Source organism: Glandiceps talaboti, chromosome 10, assembly GCF_964340395.1.
Source record: "Glandiceps talaboti chromosome 10, keGlaTala1.1, whole genome shotgun sequence".
In the NCBI taxonomy this organism is placed as follows: Eukaryota; Metazoa; Hemichordata; class Enteropneusta; family Spengelidae; genus Glandiceps; species Glandiceps talaboti.
In genome coordinates this window covers 11,057,135-11,076,663 of record NC_135558.1, presented here as the reverse complement: position 1 = coordinate 11,076,663, position 19,529 = coordinate 11,057,135, and the positions used below count along the sequence as shown (strand labels likewise).

Genomic DNA, 19,529 nt, shown 5'->3' with positions numbered 1-19,529 from the left:
GAACACGTGATTACTAAGACACCATGCCTCTAAGAACCATTAGAAGTACAGTATGTACAATTTCATAAGTGTCTTATTTCATTGAATGATATTGTACCAAAGACATTTCGTTATAGACAATTGCATACTTCACCTCGCAAACAGAACAAGTCTTCGTAGAAGACATAGGCCCTGAAGTACTGTACTTCTATATGACTGAATGGAGACACGATTTAAAAGAAATTGGTAGCAACAGATAAATACAACAGAGTGTCTGAATTTGCAGGAAACGGTTGAATTTCGATAAGTCCAGGCCAAAAGTCAATGTCTTATAAGAAAGTTTAAACCTGGTGGTATGAGGTAGACACTTGTAGTCTCTATGTATTAACATTTTTGAGGTATGTGGTAAATCATGATTGGTCACTACAAATATGGCTGCCATTGAGTAAAAAGTGATATGAGCACCAAAAATAATGCATGTGTATGCTTACCTAGTTCTACATTACCAATATACATGATCTAAAAGACATTAGCCACATGTAATTGCTAAAGGGTGTCTGCAATATGTAGGTAATGGCTTAATTTTGATGGTCTACCCTGTAGGTCAAGGTAAAGGTCAATTATTACTCATACAAGAAATCTTGCATGTGATTATATGGGGTAGGACACTTGAATAAAGTCTTTAAAATATTGAGTTATGCAGCAATAAAGGGATTTTAACACCAAATATGGCTGCCATTCAATCAGTAAAAGTGATATGAGCACCAAAACTAATGCTTGTGTATAGTTCTCAAAAATTGTAATACACAGACATTTCATTCAAGTGTCTACCCTATATTATCAGATGCACACTATCGTTGGAGACCTTGACCTCGACCTTCAGGGTCAATTATGAAAATCAAGCCAATTCCTGCCTATCACAGACATATTGTAGTATATACATATCAAAAATTTGTTTTAAATTATGTTTACAAGTAATACTGAAGGAAAGAAATATACACAAGCATTAGTTTTGGTGCTCATATCACTTTTACTGAATAAATGGCAGCCATATGTGTTGTTAAAATCCCTTTATTACTGCATAACTCAATATTTTCAATTATGAAAATACACTGGTTTTGTACCTGCGATTCTCGACCAATGTATCCATAAGTAGGTCTTGAACCCGGAAGTACCAAGTATTGAGGACATCCGAATCTCTAGTCCAACGATTCGCCAGTCAGTGTATATTTAATTCGCAATGTTGAGAAATGAAAACAATCTTGTTTTGTCCATTTAAACCCTTTAGCCACCAGTGTTTACACATATTCTTGTTGAAAATAGTATTTTTAAAGATGCAACGAGACCAACTAACACCACGCAGAATAGAAAGCCTTCGACCACTTTACGGTAAAGTCTGTATATAAAAAAGGGAAGTACAGTGGCAATAAATGAAAATTTGCACACTTAGGGGGTCCTTTAAAGTAGCGAGTGTGGTCACATACTGCACTCTTCATGTGCGTTAAAATAAGTTACTCACTCGTCTATATTTTAACCATGAAGTTACGAAATTTAACGTACCCAGTTAAACACGACTACAGAAGTACAGATCGCCATAGAAAATGAGATCGAAATAATGGTTTACTTGGGACTTCTATATTGTGGTGTATCATGCTTGCCAAATTTCAGACGTCTGCTTTAATACACTGCTTATCGAATATACATTAATCTATATATTTTCCTAGCTATTTCTTTATTAAACAATTGCGGAGAACATGATGATAGTCCCTCTGCAGGCATAAAGGCATTTCCCTTGTTATCGCCGGAACCCATTTTCAGATGAATAGTTTTGAAAAGTGACCACTTTGGGCGGCACATATAGCATACTTTACTATGGGAGTGCCCCAGGCATTCAAGTGCCGGTACAGTGTGTTCGTGTGGCAACACGGGGTCAGTAGGTCACGCTGCTAATCAAACATCAAACATCAAGCACGCACACACACACACACATGAACATATATATACATCCGTGCCATGCAAATTTAGTTATAGTCATTAGTGGTATCAATAAATATCCACTGTATTTTTATTCAACGTTCTAATTACATAAAGTTTATTGATACTGTAGCAGTCTTTGGGTCACTTCATACATATACTTTTATTAAGGAGTAGGTGTCAATTTATCAGATGATAAACAAAACGTTCTTCAAGCCTGATGCTCATCTTGATTAGTTAGAGGTATATATGTTTGGTAGCTGCAAGCAAATCTTGCTATCTATTGTGGAATTAACACAGCCATACACTTCGGAGATGATCATCATTGAAGGAACATATTTTCCAATTAGACCCTAGTACATGTGTAGGATCTATGATTAAAATTCATATGCTGCGTGTTAAAGTCATTATTGACTTTGATTGTTATTAAAACGTTCCTAATACATACAAATGATTATTACTTATAAAGCAACACATTTCTTTTGGGATAATATTTAATAAGAACCTACTTAATTTACATAAATTAAAAAGTGATACTTTCCAAAATGATATATTTCAAGTCAATGTACGTAATTTGAAATGAATAACAAAAATAACAAATTTACATTAATTCACATCATTAGGTATTTTCTATTTGTAAAAATTCTATAATACATTAAGTTACATTACATCCCTAACATATAAGTACTGTTCCTGTAGTTCATACGAGGCTTCAATTAAATATCTGGCCTTCAATTAACATCTTACATAGCAATTGAAATATTATTGGCAACATGACTTAGTGAATGCTTTCGGACACTGACACTTAAGTCAAAACGTTCAAAATTGACATTACTTTCCCCGATTTTACTTTAATATTACTGACGCTGGTATTACGTGTTTCCCCAATATTTTTCTCCATTCATTGTAGGAAAATACTCGTGATAAAAGGGTTTCACTAATCGTCTAACGACTCGTAGTAACAAAGGGCCCTTAAGTCACTCGTCTTTTCCTCGGCTGGACGAAGAAAAATACTTGGGAATAACATCTAAACACATACTATTACTCTGGATTTACAATAGCACTATGACCAAGCAAACTATAGTATAGTGATGGAATGTTGTTGAGTTACATGTAGAAATACTACTAAGCAAAGCATAAGGTGATACGTGGCAAGATACGACATGACAACCTTTGAAAAAATAGACACATTGCAAACTCTGATCAAATCGGAAGATCTAGATAACATTCATGCTTCAGATGATGCAAACCGTAAATGTCCCAATTATTACTTTTCGTTATTAGGTTATGCTTCGGAATTAACCCGAGAACAAAGCATCCATTTTGGACCCCGGAAATCCCCCATCACATCTAAAGAAACAATAAAATATTGTAAGTCTGTTTTGTTGGTTGTCAGGGATATATGCTACCAAATATATTTCTAAAAAAAAATTACGACTTTGCTTTACACAAGCTTAACAAAAGTATAACGTTATCTTATAGAACCCCCCCCCCCAAATATTGTTTTCATTGTTACAGCCTTCTTTAAATATAAAATCATACAAGCAAATTATGAATCAGTCTTGTTTAATATCATATATTCTTTCGACAGGACGACTTCATAATAATGAAGCTGCTGTTGTCAATCCACCCTTTATCAGGATATCATACAGTTTACCGACTGTTGCTTCTTTTTTCACAGACCAAGTTTTCAACAATTCATCCATGGGGTCTTTTTGGCGTTGGAATGTATGTATACTCGTCGTATCGTAACCTAAACCTCCAGCGACTTTTCTCCAATCATCCTCTGTTAAAAACAAGAAGAAAAAGACAATGGTCTGAATGCATTGTTTTATCGTATTGACCTATGTGTATCCGTCTCGTTACCGTTCTGATGGTTTCACAGTTTCCACAATTATTAAAAAAAATTATCTTCAAATTTTAAACAGCTTTCAATGGCACATTTCATTTTGAACTGTGAATATTTGAATGTTTTCTCTCGATTGCATTATAAATGTATACGTTGAAAATGTTTGTAGTGTTTACAATTATAATAGTCCCTTATGCCATTTGATGTTGGAGAATCACGTCACTGTAAGCCCAAATTTCTTGTCTGTCATGAGCGAAAAAAAGATGTATTGTATCTATCAATTATGCATCAAGATTGCACGCTTTCTGTCTGTCTGTCTGTCTGTCTGTCTGTCTGTCTGTCTGTCTGTCTGTCTGTCTGTCTGTCTGTCTGTATGTATGTATGTATGTATGTATGTATGTATGTATGTATGTATGTATGTATGTCTGTCTGTCTGTGTGTGTTGTGTGTCTGTCTTCTTCTCCTAGTCAATCCGTATGTGTGTGTGTGTGTGTGTGTGTGTGTGTGTGTGTGTGTGTGTGTGTGTGTGTCAGGTAGTTAGTCATTCAGTCAGTCTGCTTCTGTCTGCCTCCCTGCCTGTCTATGATCTGACTTAGTCTAGTCATAACCTATATATATGATACAAATTAAAAGTCAAACTCACTGGTTGCATTTTCCACATTCAGTAGCAAACAGAGCTTGCTAAGAATATCAAAGTCCATGTCTTTGATGTGTGTTCTCCTAGGCAGTGTTGGTCCTGGTAAGAATTCGTAAATAAGAAAATAACGTGTAAGCCAAGACATTTCGCTTATTGGTCTCTTTAACATTCATAGATACCAAGGGGGTTTAATCTCAACACTCGTCAAATCAATTATGTTCTCTTTTAACATTGATGAGTGTGTATACATATACGAGTGAACCTATTAATCAATTCGACCGATTTGCCTTTAAATGTTTTGATTTGTCGTTTGGCACTAGTATTTGTTTGCCTATAAAAACTATACTGTCATGCAGCAGTTTAATGTCAAAATTCTGAATACACCACAATCAACTTGAAGTATCAGGGTTTTAATTACTAAATATATGTATATGTGGCTGACATGATATCAACATAAAGTAGCAATAATTCAACGATATCACGAGCATATCGCCTACAATTATTTGAGTTGTACTATAATGAGTTATATCTTATCTTTGTTAATTTCATTTGACATACTTACCTTTAGAGTGCAGTGATAACTTTTTCAAATCTTTGTCTAAACCTGAAGCACTATATTTAGCTTTTAATTTATCCACAACTTTTTTATTCCCATTGAGTGTTAACGCTGTGTAGAGTTTTTCTAGAGTTGCGTCCTTTCCAACCATTTGCGTCCATTTCTTAAGCATTTGATATCTTTGTTCCCGGGCACCACTATGGTCACGTTGAATATCATCTATACTAACATCATCAACACCAAGCTTTCTAGCTAACTTGATGCAGTCGTCTGATGTTACTGAATCGGCAATGGTATTGACTGCTTCTTTAACAAAATCTGAAATAGAACTAAGGTGCTGATCAACTCGCTTCTTCTTCCAATGTACAAACATATAGGCAATGTGAAGCTTCAGTAATTTATCGTAAAATTGGAGACAGCGACTGTGTAACTGTTTTTGGCTCTTTAGAAACTTACGCTTACATGAGAAAACCAAGCTTAAGGAGCCATTTTAAATAAAATATTATCAAACGAATATTAATGTATATATATATTGTATTTTCTAGTAAAACAAATAACAATATCCTGATGTATAGACAAATTGATGACATTTTTTTCAATACGTTGGTACCTTTCTTTTGAGAAGATAAAGACGCTCCTAAGACTAGAGTAGCATATGTGTAGAAGGCTTAACTTAGAACAGTGCCTTGTGAGGTTGGAATAATAATATTAAAAACGTCAGCTAGCAAAACTCTCCCTCGAAAACTATAACGTTAAACTTTAGAAAAAATAACCACAAAACAAGTTTTCAAATTAATCATTGAACAATACACTGTCTGTCCACGGCACGTCTGAAAAGAAATAGGAGATACTCCAACTGCAATGAAATATGTACAGTTAGAACATGCTATGATCAATTCATTTCTTATCATCATACCATAGTTGCTATTTGTGGACCAGTCTTACTTTGACCAGTCTCAATCGGACTCTTTGTAGATACACTACTCTGTACGGAGAAGCAATAGTTGCACTGTTGTTCCTGAATATGCCATGTAATGCTAAATATTTGTGATTACAGAACTTAGAAGCTGTATTTCTAATACGTACCCGGCATTTTCGTCAATTCCTTTCCTCTTTTATAGGTGTTACATACATACAGACGAGCGAAGAGATTCTACCCGATCAGCCTTATGGCATACTCCGACTGTTCAATGCATTACCGGGTTATATACCCGGAAGAATGAACTTCTAGGAAACGCACACAGTGCCATGAGAAGCAGCACGCGATTCGTCTGTAAAGTCTTGAGGAGTTGTTATTAAATGATAAGTTGTGAATAAAAGGATACAAGTTTTTTATTGTCACTACCGATTTATCTTTAATAATGAATTAGAGTTATATTTCTTTCAATTTTACATTACCAAACATGTCGAAGTTTGTACTACAAAAGTGCCAATATATGTTGCATGACCTCAGGTATGCTGATGATGTCGCTACCTCAACGCCAGCGCTGATACCTTGGTTACCTCAGTGCAGGCTAACCTATTCAATAACCCGGCCATGTGTGTATTTGAATACGTTTGTACGTTAACCTGTTAAAACCAAAACTGGTCGATAATTGATTCAAGGATAGAATACCCTGATACGTTTGACGAATTGAATTAGCCTTCTTGATACACATGCAATAGTGTGTCACGTGAACGTATAGGCATATTGTCTATAAAATGGCCTATAGTTCTCTATTCAACACATCAATCAAGATCACTGACGTGAAGACGATATAGCCCAATAAAGGTTACGTATGGCTGCCAACTATTAAAACTATGCTCACACAGAAAATTGATTGTTGGAAGACAAAAACAAGGAAGAGTTTGCAGCCGGCCCAATTTGTGACTTTAATATCAGACACGAAACTATATTTTACTTAATTCATCTACTTATTTAATTGGAAGGATATTGTATCGGCATAGGTATCATCAATTTTGTAACCTTTTTATTGTTATTTTTGCATCACTACATTTAATTTCCTCTAGCATTTCTTACACTCTGTCAACAAGTTAAGCATTTGGGTGTTTGAGACAAACGCAATCCTTGTCATAAAAGCTTAGCATTTGACGTTCTATGCAACAATGTACTCTGAAACAGACAGGGATTGTATTTGTATTGCTTTATTTTCACGAATGTATGAAACATAAAAAAACTTACACTTACAGACACTTAAGTTACAATAGTGTTGGACATGACAAGTAGCTCTAACAGAGCTAATGAGACGTCTTACCCCACCACTTGATTAAATAAACATTAATTGTAAACATTACCTCAATACAGTTTTAAGCGAATAATATTAAACTCGGCAAGAATGTATTGAAAAACATACAACAAATGTTTAACAGTTGGAAAATTAATAAACTTATGCGAACACAGTAATGTAATGATTTCCTTTTGAAAATAGTGCAGTATTTGTTTGAAATAGTAAATATCATATCGTGTGTAATTGCCACCTTTAAGGTCATAAATTATTGTTAATGTTTTAAATTTACACTGTAAATCGTCATCGTAAATGTTCAAAATCTTACGAAAATCTTACACTTTCCAAATATTGGACCTGAGTGTTTACATCTAACTGAAAAAATCTATTAGTCGACGTCGCATTACCTTTTTCTGCAATATAAAAATTGGTTTCAAAGTTGATTCATATGACTTGTATGACCCCAGATTTCTACGCAGTATAACATGTGGTAATACTGATTTAGGAACAAAATGACGTAATTTTGAGATGATACAAATTAAAGGGCTGATTAGTTTCTGTTCATATATAGAACTTACTTATAGAAGATACGAAAAAGTGCCCCATGGTCACTGAAAAACATCAGTCGTGTACACTGTCTGTTCTGTCTATCCCCCCGGTTGACGCAACTTTTGATGTCTTCTATTTAGAGTAAATAGCTGCATAAAATGTCAAATGCTAAGCTTTTTTGACAAAAAGTGTAATATTTGCTAGAGTAATGTTATCACGCTGAACGAGACGAGTTTCACTCTGTCTCTTTTCATATTACAATCAACACCACTCATAAAGAATTTTCCTGTTAACATTGATGAAACAATGGGAACAGTGATACCTGATATTGCAATAAGTCGTATCTTATTATCTTATCGAACATTACGTTTGTTATTTTTACACATATAGCACAACACGTGGTCAAAAACAAATAAATGTTATATAGACTACCAGAGGTGGTACTTCCATGACGGTACTTAGGCCTAATAAAAAAAATATTTGGCTCCAATTGCACACAATTTTGAATAGGTGGGGGTAGGTAGATTTTTATTTATCTTAGTATATTTTGTTCGTGAGTGTCTAGTTCAGGTTTTTAATTGTTTATCAAATGGTCTCTGTGTTATTTATTTCTTCCTATCAGATATACAGCCATTTCAGATTGGAAGAAAAGTTTTATATTGTCTTTTTTAAGTTGATGTCGGTTTGAACATTCACTATTTCTCGTAAGACTTCAAATTTTTGAGATTTTATTTTTTTGTCTCGAATGCGTTAAACAAAAGTTTAGAGTCGGCAGTGAAAAACTCGATGGGGTCGGGTAACTGGAACCAAACAGTTTTTGGGGGACCTTAGACAAAACTGTTACAGTAAGCTTTTAAAAGAACACTAGAATGTCCCTGAAGGTTTAATTCAATATTGACATATCTTGCCTGGAAATACTTGTTAAGGACGGTTTGATCAGTACACTGGCTGATTCTATATCTTTTGTATTGCATCAATAGATCAGTAGATCCAAACAACAAGCGACACACATAAAATAATAGACGAAACGTTATAAAACAAAGTAGTCTGGATTTGGTTCGATACTAATATCAAAGCAACAAAACGAAGATTTAAAACTGTATTCTTTGGCAGATTAGAATTTATAGGAGATCAGCTGCATTTGTCAGTCCCTTTGACATCAGTACGTCGTAGAGTTTGCCAACTGTTGCATCCTTATGTACACTCCAAGCTTTGAGCACTTCACTCATAGGGTCCTGATGAGATCTAGAACGAGCTGTGAAAGTTTTTATATCTCCCATATCATATCCTAAGCAACTAGCAACCGTTCGCCAATCTTTACCTTGGAACAACAAAAAAAAAAGATTTATTTCAGCAAGACAGTGAACTATGCAACAACATTCACGTGGACTGGAAAAACAAATTCCATATTTCAAGAAACTCTCTTTATAATTGTAATCCGCACGATAGTAATGCAAATAAAGGCATACATACACTTGAGAGGATGAGAGGAGTAATTTAAAGTACTATGAATATGTCGACAGGTATATATGTCTGCACTGGGATAATATTTAAAAAAAGAAAAGATAACATGATTCACTAATCTGGGTGAGACGGATATAGGATATATATTGATGGCTCGATGCAAACCGTAAAGTAGCATAAATAACACCTGATTTATTTTGGGGTTTTATTCTCTTACACTCTTTCGATAATTTGCTGATAAAAATGCGACATTTCAAAAACTTTGGGTAACACTATTATTTTGTAGTATTTTTACTTGTAACAGTGAAGAAAACAAAAAACCCACCAAAAATACATCAGATGATGTTAATTGTCAAGACGACACATTTGTGCATAATTGAGTTAAGAATGAAATGAATATAATTATTACTAATGCAAGGGCTGTTAGTGAAGTCAATATTTCTAAACAGAACTGCCTTCTATTTCCTGACCATTGACACTGTTTTGGTATCATAAGTCAACCAATGGACAGTTTAAGAACTTACCATGTGTATTTTCTACGTTTAGGAGGTTGCACAATTCACAGTTGGTTTCAAATGTGATCTTATTGATATGTTTTTCCCTATCCATTTTAGGTCCTTTGTAAAGAAAAGTAGATTGGACATGTTCAAAGAATGAAGTTAATGTGAACATTCATGCACTAATATATCGTAAATCGATACTTGTACACACCAAACAGGTTTTACATGTTAGTATTAAAAGTGAAATGTCAATGGTCTTTGAACGATTAAAAATAATGTATTTCATGAATTCATGCTGATTATTTCTACGCTGGCGATAGTATATTTGTTAGCTTTCTTGATATTGCAATCGCCAAAAAGTCAAGGTTTTGGTTAAAGATGGACTTGCGGTAGTGTTCTGGTTTTTTTTTATCTTGACACAATTGCTCTTTTTTGAGACAACGTTTAGTGTAAATTTTGAAGTATCTAATGCTTTGATATTTCTTTTTAAACTATCCCCTTACATAGACTACACTGTAATGCTTCACATCCACCGCTTGTGGCTGCTTTGACTGCTGTAAAATATACAGATGTACTCAGTTTCTATGCAATCGCCTTGTAAGCAGTTATTTTGAAAAAAGTTCTTAATTACCATCGGAATCCATAGCCAAATCTTGAAATTTCTGACCCAGACTTGCTACATCGCCCCTAAGTGTATCAGCGAGCTCCTTGTTTCCTATAGCAATTAACGCTTTACAGAGTTTCTTTAGAGTTGCAGCTCTTCCATTTTGTTGTTTCCATTTTTGAAGCATTTGATATTTCTGTTCGTGGGCACCTCTGTGATCATGTTGAATTGCGTCTATGGTAGGATCACTAACACCAAGTTTTCGTACTAATCTAACGCAGTCATCAGTTTTCAACTCATCAGTAACTGTATTAATGGCCCCATCCATTTCTAAAGGATAAGAAATACCAAATCCTTCTTAAAGTTATTACTACTGTCATTGTACCATTGAAGATTTTTTTTTGTATTTCTGGCGAAAGAATGACCCCATATTTGAACGCAAATATATATCACAATAAACATTATAACATTGAGGCGGTAAATATTGCTTGAACATGACATAATTTGTTGTATGTAAGAAATTTTCAAATTCTATTTTGGGGCGATGGCAATATATACACAATAAATGACCAATATATACACATTATTTAACGTCTTTTTATATCACTTTTATAAAAAGCTTTCAATTGATAGGAATGGACATGACAACAAATGTATAAAGTGATTATACTTCTTAGCAACTCAGATTTTGTCTTTTTAAGAGACAAACATGCATGCAACACGTTCTGCAAAACAAATCGAAGATTTCAGTAAATATGTACCAATTAAACCTAGACCTTGCTTTTAAATCTGATCATGTGTGTATTAGAATCGTCATATGGTTTGACCTCTTACCTTTGTATCCCACATGTCACTAGTAATGATTTAGTGCTATACGGTCAACCTGTTATTTGTTTATGGTCTACTTCACTCTATAGTGACAGATACTTGTGTACAAGTCAAGGTTTACAATGATGTGCAATGTAAACCGGTGATGTATCTTCATAGGCAAACCTGAGTAACCCTACATTTACGTTAGTGAACTAGTTGTAACAATTGTTTTGTTTGAGTTGTTGTCCGAGCAAAGGTGAGGTCATGACCCTTTTCTACTAAGTATGTACGTATAACTGCTGCTATGCAAAGTGTTAACAGAATCGTAAACAGTCACGAAGGTAAACTTTTTGACCTTCTCGTGTAATTGCTGTACATAGCCAAAGTATCCATGAGTTTATTTGAACTTACCCTGAATAATTTATGAAAACAACCCAATTTTTGTATATACACGGAACTTATGCAATTTAAAGACGATAGCTAGTATACTGGTTTTATGATATATTCTACACATAGTTTGATAGCCCAGGTGAACAACTGAGACACTATTGTTATTTCATACATACCCTACTATGTTACTATTTTTTCGAGGGTACCGGTTCAGTGCAGTACATATAACTTCTTGTCTCGCCAGCTTCTCTGTCAATCTGTCACCGGTTGAAAGGTGGGATTCCTTGAAATCAATATACAAATACTATTTCCATTACACGATTCGTAAAGATGTCATCGATTCCATCACAGCGCAGTGTGGAGTTTAGTATTGAGAAACTATTTACTACCCTCTCAATGATGTGTCACACTGATTGGTTTGTTTTCATCAAGCCCACTAAGTCAAAGTGCACGGAAATATTTACCGTGAACTTTGTACTGCAAATGCATTGATAAAGACTATCTGACCTTAAGTGACACTGCTGACTTTTGTTGTGCTACCGCATACCTTCAATACACATGCAAATCCCAATCAAAGGTCCAAGTCATATTATATGTATATCACTCTAACTAAAGTACCCTCTCCGTTCGTATATCACTATGAAAATAACAGTTGTGGAAAGGAATCGAAGTATAACATATAAAGGAAGAAAGTAATTAGTCCTAGTAAATTTCCAACCGCAAACAAGACCAAAACTTGAAAAAGAATTAAAACTTTTGGGTAATTTCTAAATTTATGATAATTCAGTGATCCTGATATTTAGCGAAATTTCTCAGTTGACCTTGCTTCGCAGTTGGAGCTAGTTCTCATGTATATGGTAGCAACTTTGGTATACCATATTGACGTGAGGTTGTAGTCAGAATGTATGGCGGGGGAGGGGCAGGGCAAAAATTGTGGGAGAGGGGGTTGAAAAAATTGGGTGTTGAAGGGGGGTGTCAGAACATTTGAAGGGTTGCGCTTTTTTGTAATGTAAGATGATGGAGTATTAAAGACACATACTATCACTGAAGAGTAAACTTGAATAATTACACAACACAGAGTCTCTGTGTAGCCTTAGGTGGGGGGGGGGGGGGGTTAAGAAAGTTTTAAGACAGCGAAGGGTAGTCTGTTAAAAAAATGAAGAAAATAATTTCTACCCAGCTTCCCACCCCCAAGGGCCGTAAACTCTGTCCACAGCGTAATTCTCCTTCAGTATTAACAATAATTTTCAAAGTCATATACATAATTATGTAGTTCAAAGAACTTGATTGACCGTCTGACATATGCACCCATCAGTGTTTCTACAGTGTCAATATGTTCAATTGTCAATCGTTGCTCGCTGTACATATCCAGTCATCACATTATTCAATTTATGTATTTTCATTTCATTGCATACGTCTACTGCTTCACCTACGAACTGCTAACGAACTGCACTTGCAGGGTGTCGTACAACCACCACAGATTCATCTTAAAACTTCAACCAACAGAAAGAGTCGACTGTATTAACGTCGTAGAACAGAAAAATGCACTTCCTGTCTGCTCCATATTAATAGCCACTGGGTTTTTATTACTTAAAATGATCTTTTATTTCATATCTCATAAAACACATACCAAAGATGTAATGTATATTTGAAATCTTAGAATGTGGTGAATTGGGCGTACATGTACACATGGGCTAAAAGATTAGAAGACCGGTTGTACATTGGAAAGGGTATATTACCCTTATGTTATCACATGTTCACGATTCGTGTACAAAGACTATTATCAAAAGTGACAAAGAATATTACGAAAAGTTGTCATTTTACTGTATATTAAATATGTGTACATTATGAAAGAAGACACGACTGGTGTATAGCAATGCCATTATCATTTCTTTTTTTAAATCATACTATAACACCAAAAAGTCCAATTTTGTACACAATTATGGTACTATTTCTAGTTCATATGTTACTAGAAATACTATCATAATGGTGTTTTCAAATTGATATTTACAGGAGACGTCTTAGCTTGCAAATGCCATTAAAGGATATATCAAGATCAATGAGACTGATCATAATGTATCATTTTAAGATATACACAATAAGGTGAACACACAAACACCTCTTGCACAGTGTCTGCTCTGTATTTTGCTAATGGTAACACGAAATACAGAGGTGACAGTGTGCAAGGGATGTTTGTGTATATATTATCTTTATATCTTATTGTGTCTACCTGAACATGAAATCTTGTAATCAGTCTAGATCTCACGTACTGATCTTGATACATTGTTGAATAGCATTTGCAAGCTGAGACGAAATCTCCTGTGCATTTACTGTTGTGGCACAGTGTTATGTAATGTTCTTTGATTGTCATATTTCATACTAAAGACACAATAGGTACTAGTTGCGAAATTTTGTGACAGCAAATGTAAAATATTTTTCCGACATCTTGCACTAAGTTCCTTCAGCAGCGATGCACAAACAGCTACACATACATTTCAGAAATTCGTAATAAGCTTAATAACGGATTTTGTCGGGAGACCGAAATACACAGATTGTTGGCTGAAAGTTTTCATGCAAACTTCATACTTCTTTTTTGTTTATCACAGTGAAGATTCGAAGGATATACTTTGGTAGATTACATATAGCAAAACCATTTTAGAATGACAATGCTGAAACGTCAAATTAATCTAAAGATGATATACAGTAACATTTGGATATTTACACGCACACACTATGGCTATCCTAATTGCATATTTAAATCTTCTACACTTGCTACAATAATGAAGCTCTGATGTCATTGGTCTTCTGATAAAGTTACATTATGGAAAGACAAATCGTTGTTTTTCAATGCCTGGTAAAAATGTACTCAATTGGCAGTTTATCGATTCTTATAATACAAATATCCACAGGAAAATAGATTTCTACTAGTCTAAGATTCATAATAGTTTGCATTATCTTGTCATGATTGGCCATTTGCAATGAAATCAAAGTGGAATGTTTGTTGTTGTTGTCTAAAAAAACATAGTCTAAGAGTAAATGACTTTTAAAAAACTTATTTCAAACTCCTTAACCCACCTGTAAAATACTATTTCTAACAGTCTGTTGATGAGGAACAAAATGGTGAAAATATCAAAATAGCATAACAATACTCCTGTGAATCATCTCTGATGGATTTATTTCAGTTTGAAATAGTGTTAATGCAGATTTATGACACTTGAATAAATAAATAATTAAATAGACTATGTGAAGTTGTAGAACACTGACAGCGAATAATGCATGGTTATCCGCCATCTCTACCCTTTGTATATTCAAATCATAAGCTTGTACAAATTAAGAGTAATGAAAGTATGTTTTTGTCCACAGTTTGTTTCGTTATACAACTTTACAACCAGGATGCATACTCAGTCATTCCTAATTCAACAAGTATATCATACAGCTTTCCAATTGTTGCATCTTCACGTGTTTCCCAGCATTTGAATACTTCCTCCATTGGGTCCTTTGCTCTCTGAAAATGCTGGATGTCGAGGTTTTCAAAACCTAGCTTATCAGCAACTCCCCTGTAATCACTAAGATCTGAAATAAAAATAACAACACCTTAGTAATCAAAGCAAGCATAAGTAATGCATTGATTGATACTGGACATCGATGTGCATGATTGGATTGAAAAAGTGAATGGTGTTATTTTTATTAGCAATATTATCGTTGCATATCATTGAGTTCAACCTGTTCTTATGAAAAACACGAATCTTAGTCATTACCCTTCTCATATCAATAGAACGAAAGTGATAACCCCCTTCTCTGGCATTAAAATTCATGCATATCAACTATCATAATAGAGACAAATTAATGTCATAAACCAACTGATGACATGACAATAACGTAGAACGTAAGAAAGTGATTATAGTGAGATATGGCTTAAAACTGAGAGGAGAAAGTCCAGTTTCATGTGTATAGCATTGTTAAAACAAGATAAGTAAATGTATTTGCCACGCAACCATGAATGGTGTAAGTATTTAGCTGTCTTTAACCGTTAAGGTTATACTCTTTGTGCCAAACCAAATCATTTTGATGTTATTTGCTAAAACAATAAGTCTACAAAGTGGGTGGTAGTGCACATGGAAATTTAGTGACAATTCACTTGACCCCGAAAACACCTTATTTTAAGTATACAATATAATTGAAGATGTCAAATAATCAGTTAACTATGTGTTCGTCGAAATAGGGAATGCTATTCATTGTTCCTATTGTTCAGGTATTTTTGGTGGAGATTTTGGTTCCACTAAATCATGATTTTGAGTAATTATTGAGCCTCACTTACTTGGCCTTTCTATAGATAACGCTCGTATTAATTTATGTCTGGTTGGAAATGATATATTCGTAAGTTTTGTATTATCTTCTTCTCTCGGTCCTGGAATATACAAATACAATACAAAGTTAAACAAGCTGTACATAAAATAGGAATTTGAACGAAACAGGTAGAATTATACTACGGTATGAATGTGACTTATTTACTTTTGTCTACAATTAACTGCATGTACAAGTACAGTGAAGTTTTAGCCATCCCTTTAACTCGGTAAGATTTCTTATACTAGTGTATCAAACATAGCAGTATGTCAAAGGCCTTGAACGAGGACACTTGTATGACCAAGAATGCCCTGCGATATAAATTATTGTATATTGAAGAAATACTTCGGATTTGTTATGCCTTTAAGAATTTCAGAAACGTTACGATGATAAAACAGCTAAAACAACCCAGAGTTCAAGTGACAAAGATTATTACCTGCTTTGCCTGGTGGTAGATATTTTCTCAGAGAGTCTCCTATATTTTGTAGTTTCAGGGTCTTCTCTATAATTCGAACTAGACTTCTCGGCTTTTTACTATATGATGATGAACACCAAAAATTGATAAAGTTCCATACACTGTATTGATTCTGGTAAGATAAAGACAGGGGTAGATTAATGTTGCAATCCCCATGTACTTTTATGAAAAGTAAGCTATGAAGCACATTTTAATTTTTTTCTTAAGTTTAACCATTTCAATAATTCTGACCATATTTCAAAAACGTCGGCGAAGAGGCATATACTTAACACTTCAAAAGTTAATCATATCATTTTCCCACTAGTCATTTCTGTCTATTAAATCTTGTATACATATAAGAACTGAATGAGAACAGAAATGACACATAAGATAGCTGAAGATCTTGGGCACCAAAATTGCCAATACCAAGAAACGTTTATTTTACTGTGTCCCACATCAAAGTGTTGTCTATACATAATTATAAGGAAACAAAGAAAGATATTATCGAAGAAATTGTCCTCAGGCTAATTCCTTTGATTTATCTATTCATACACAAAATTCACCTTGCCAAGTTGTTTCTGTTCTTCCTTTGCTATCTTTAACTTATCAACTAAAGTCTTGAGTTCGTCTGTAGTGAAATCAGCAAGCGTTGTGAACTCCTCTTTAGCCTCATCCGACAACAGTTCACCAACGTCTAGGTGAGTAGAATTTGACTGTTATTATTATCATGAAACGTATAGAGCTAACTCTACTACTGAATAAAACACAATAGTCTACCATGATGCGTCCAAATCGACTATTTTAATTCACAAAGTCTCTGTGAATGATAAATTTTAGTCAATGACCAAGATTGAATAGTATAGTGATTCAAGTTCATGACTTAACTTTTCTTACTTCCAGAAATTTAGTGACAAATAAATTACCCCTAGAGGTAGATAGATGACAACAGTAATTACTAGACCAGGGAAGTACAAGAAGAAAGTTGCTTACAGAATTCCACATGTTTTATAACTGTTTTCTTTTTTTTAAACTACTTTCGAATGTCAAGAATCTTTATACATTTGTATTCATAACCATGGCGTGACGTAAATAGGAATTGCTTGCTATGGAATACTACATGAAATACAATATTTTTAATTGATGACAGACACTTCAAAGAAATGATGGAAAAAAATATCACGTTTTTCTGTATTATAAAAATAGATAGCAAACATAAACACTTACCTGAAGAAACTAATGTTAATCGTTCAAGGCCTGCTGCTAGGTCTGTGTCTGTGAGAAATCAGAGTTGTGTTTCATAATATTACATGACGTCCATGTGTACTAACGTTTATGCCTGTTTAGTATATAAGCATCTTATGACTTGTTTTTAGGTGTCAATAAGTTGTACAAAGATTAATAAACATGTTACTTTATTTCTTGTTGATGGCAATGTTTGTCAACATATTATATACATTTGTACAATGCTTTCCAAAGATGACATACCAGTATACAACTTACAAGAACAACACACACGATGGGACATTTATTTTGGAATTGAACATATATGATAACATCGAGCAGTTTAGTTGATATCTACTTTCCATTAGAAAAGGAATATTGCACTATTAGTCCAGTTGCCAGAGGTGGTTTTGGGGGGTTAACCTTGCAATGTGAGTTATATGATATTTTTTTGTAGTCTAGTATATTCAACATTACCAGATAGATAGATAGATAAATAGATACATACATGCATACATACATACATACATACATACATACATACATACATACATACATACATACATACATACATACATACATAAATAAATAAATAAATACAAACATACACACACACATACATACATACATACATACATACATACATACATACATACATACATACACACACACACACATACATACATACATACATACATACATACACACACACACACACACACATACATACATACATACATACATACATACATACATACATACATACATACATACATACATGCGTGCATAAGTAACATTGCCGTTTTAAGGCCTAGGTATGCCGAAGTACTTGATATATATCCCAGACATATGTGAATTAATAGCTTACCGGACATGTCGGCTGATATATTCCCGGCCCAGTTTAAGTTTATATACTTCCTGGAAATACATGTATATGAATATGTATCTTATTTGTGACACATTATTCGTCCAATACGGGTTCCCAAACTATTTGCACTTGAACAAGCTTTATTTGAACATGGAATTTTGAAACTTGATTTCATGGTAATTTGTAAGAAGACCTTTTAAATATTAATAACTGCCGTCAAGTTTGCGAACTTTGTACTGCAAATAAAACGATAAAGGTCGTTGACCTTAGATGATCCATTCTGCCTTGTAACTCACTGCAATATACGAATGGTTGGTCATCTGTATACTATGAAATAAGTATGTGAGACCAGTTGTAAATTCTATGCATTTATTGACCTTGCAAGGGTGACTGTCTTAGAAATATCACTATAATAATGTGAGCTGTTAAAAATCAAAGAAACAAACAGCGTAAGGGACCAGTCAGTTTCTTCGGGCGCGGGGGGTGGGGGCCACCCTGTTTTTGATATTGGCAGTAGGGGGTTTAATGCTGTTTTGAAAATTGTGGAGGTGGGGGGGGGGGTCATTATGTTTTGGATTGTGATGGAAACAAAACATTCCTTTCTACAATGGCACAGTCTTGTCTGAAATGTGGTACATGTAAATATTTGTTCTTGTCCCTGTTTCTTACATGAATTCTTTAATATTACTTCAAGTAAGAATGAAACGTAACTATATACATATACATATACATATACATATACATATACATGTATTATCTAGCTACCACACTAGTTACAGAGCATGTCATGTAAATGCTTGGCTGTTTCACAATCAATGCTTCACTTATATTGCACTTTGGGGCAAAGGTGAACTTGAACGGTTCGTAATGGTAATCTTCATAGATCTAGTTTATAAAAGAAGTTACCTAAGTTGTTGTGCTCTTCAGTATGAACTTCTCAGAAGTTTTTAGAAGGGATTAATACACTTTTGATTTCGGACACTACGTGTTATCGACACTACAAATCACCACATCTCACCAGATTCCAGTTTCTATTATACACTAGGTATTACCACCTAAAGTTCTCTAACATAACAGTAACTTTACTATACATGTGTTTTCTTTT

At 34.2% G+C, this 19,529-nt stretch overlaps 1 protein-coding gene and 1 long non-coding RNA gene across 2 annotated transcripts; both read right to left on the bottom strand.

Annotated features, from left to right (window-relative positions):
• Window positions 1–2,059: 2,059 nt before the first annotated feature.
• On the bottom strand, window positions 2,060–6,217 carry LOC144441117 (uncharacterized). Its single transcript, XM_078130647.1, has 4 exons — window positions 6,082–6,217; window positions 5,002–5,313; window positions 4,446–4,538; window positions 2,060–3,739 (listed from the first exon to the last, which is right to left on the bottom strand). The coding sequence occupies exons 1-4, from the start codon at window positions 6,086–6,088 to the stop codon at window positions 3,552–3,554; spliced, it is 600 nt and encodes a 199-aa protein (XP_077986773.1). The 5' UTR covers window positions 6,089–6,217; the 3' UTR covers window positions 2,060–3,551.
• Window positions 6,218–16,951: 10,734 nt separating this feature from the next.
• LOC144440957 (uncharacterized) lies at window positions 16,952–18,476 on the bottom strand. The gene is made up of 3 exons (XR_013481219.1): window positions 18,425–18,476; window positions 17,560–17,607; window positions 16,952–17,029 (listed from the first exon to the last, which is right to left on the bottom strand). It is a non-coding gene; the product is annotated as an uncharacterized LOC144440957 (long non-coding RNA).
• Window positions 18,477–19,529: the final 1,053 nt, after the last annotated feature.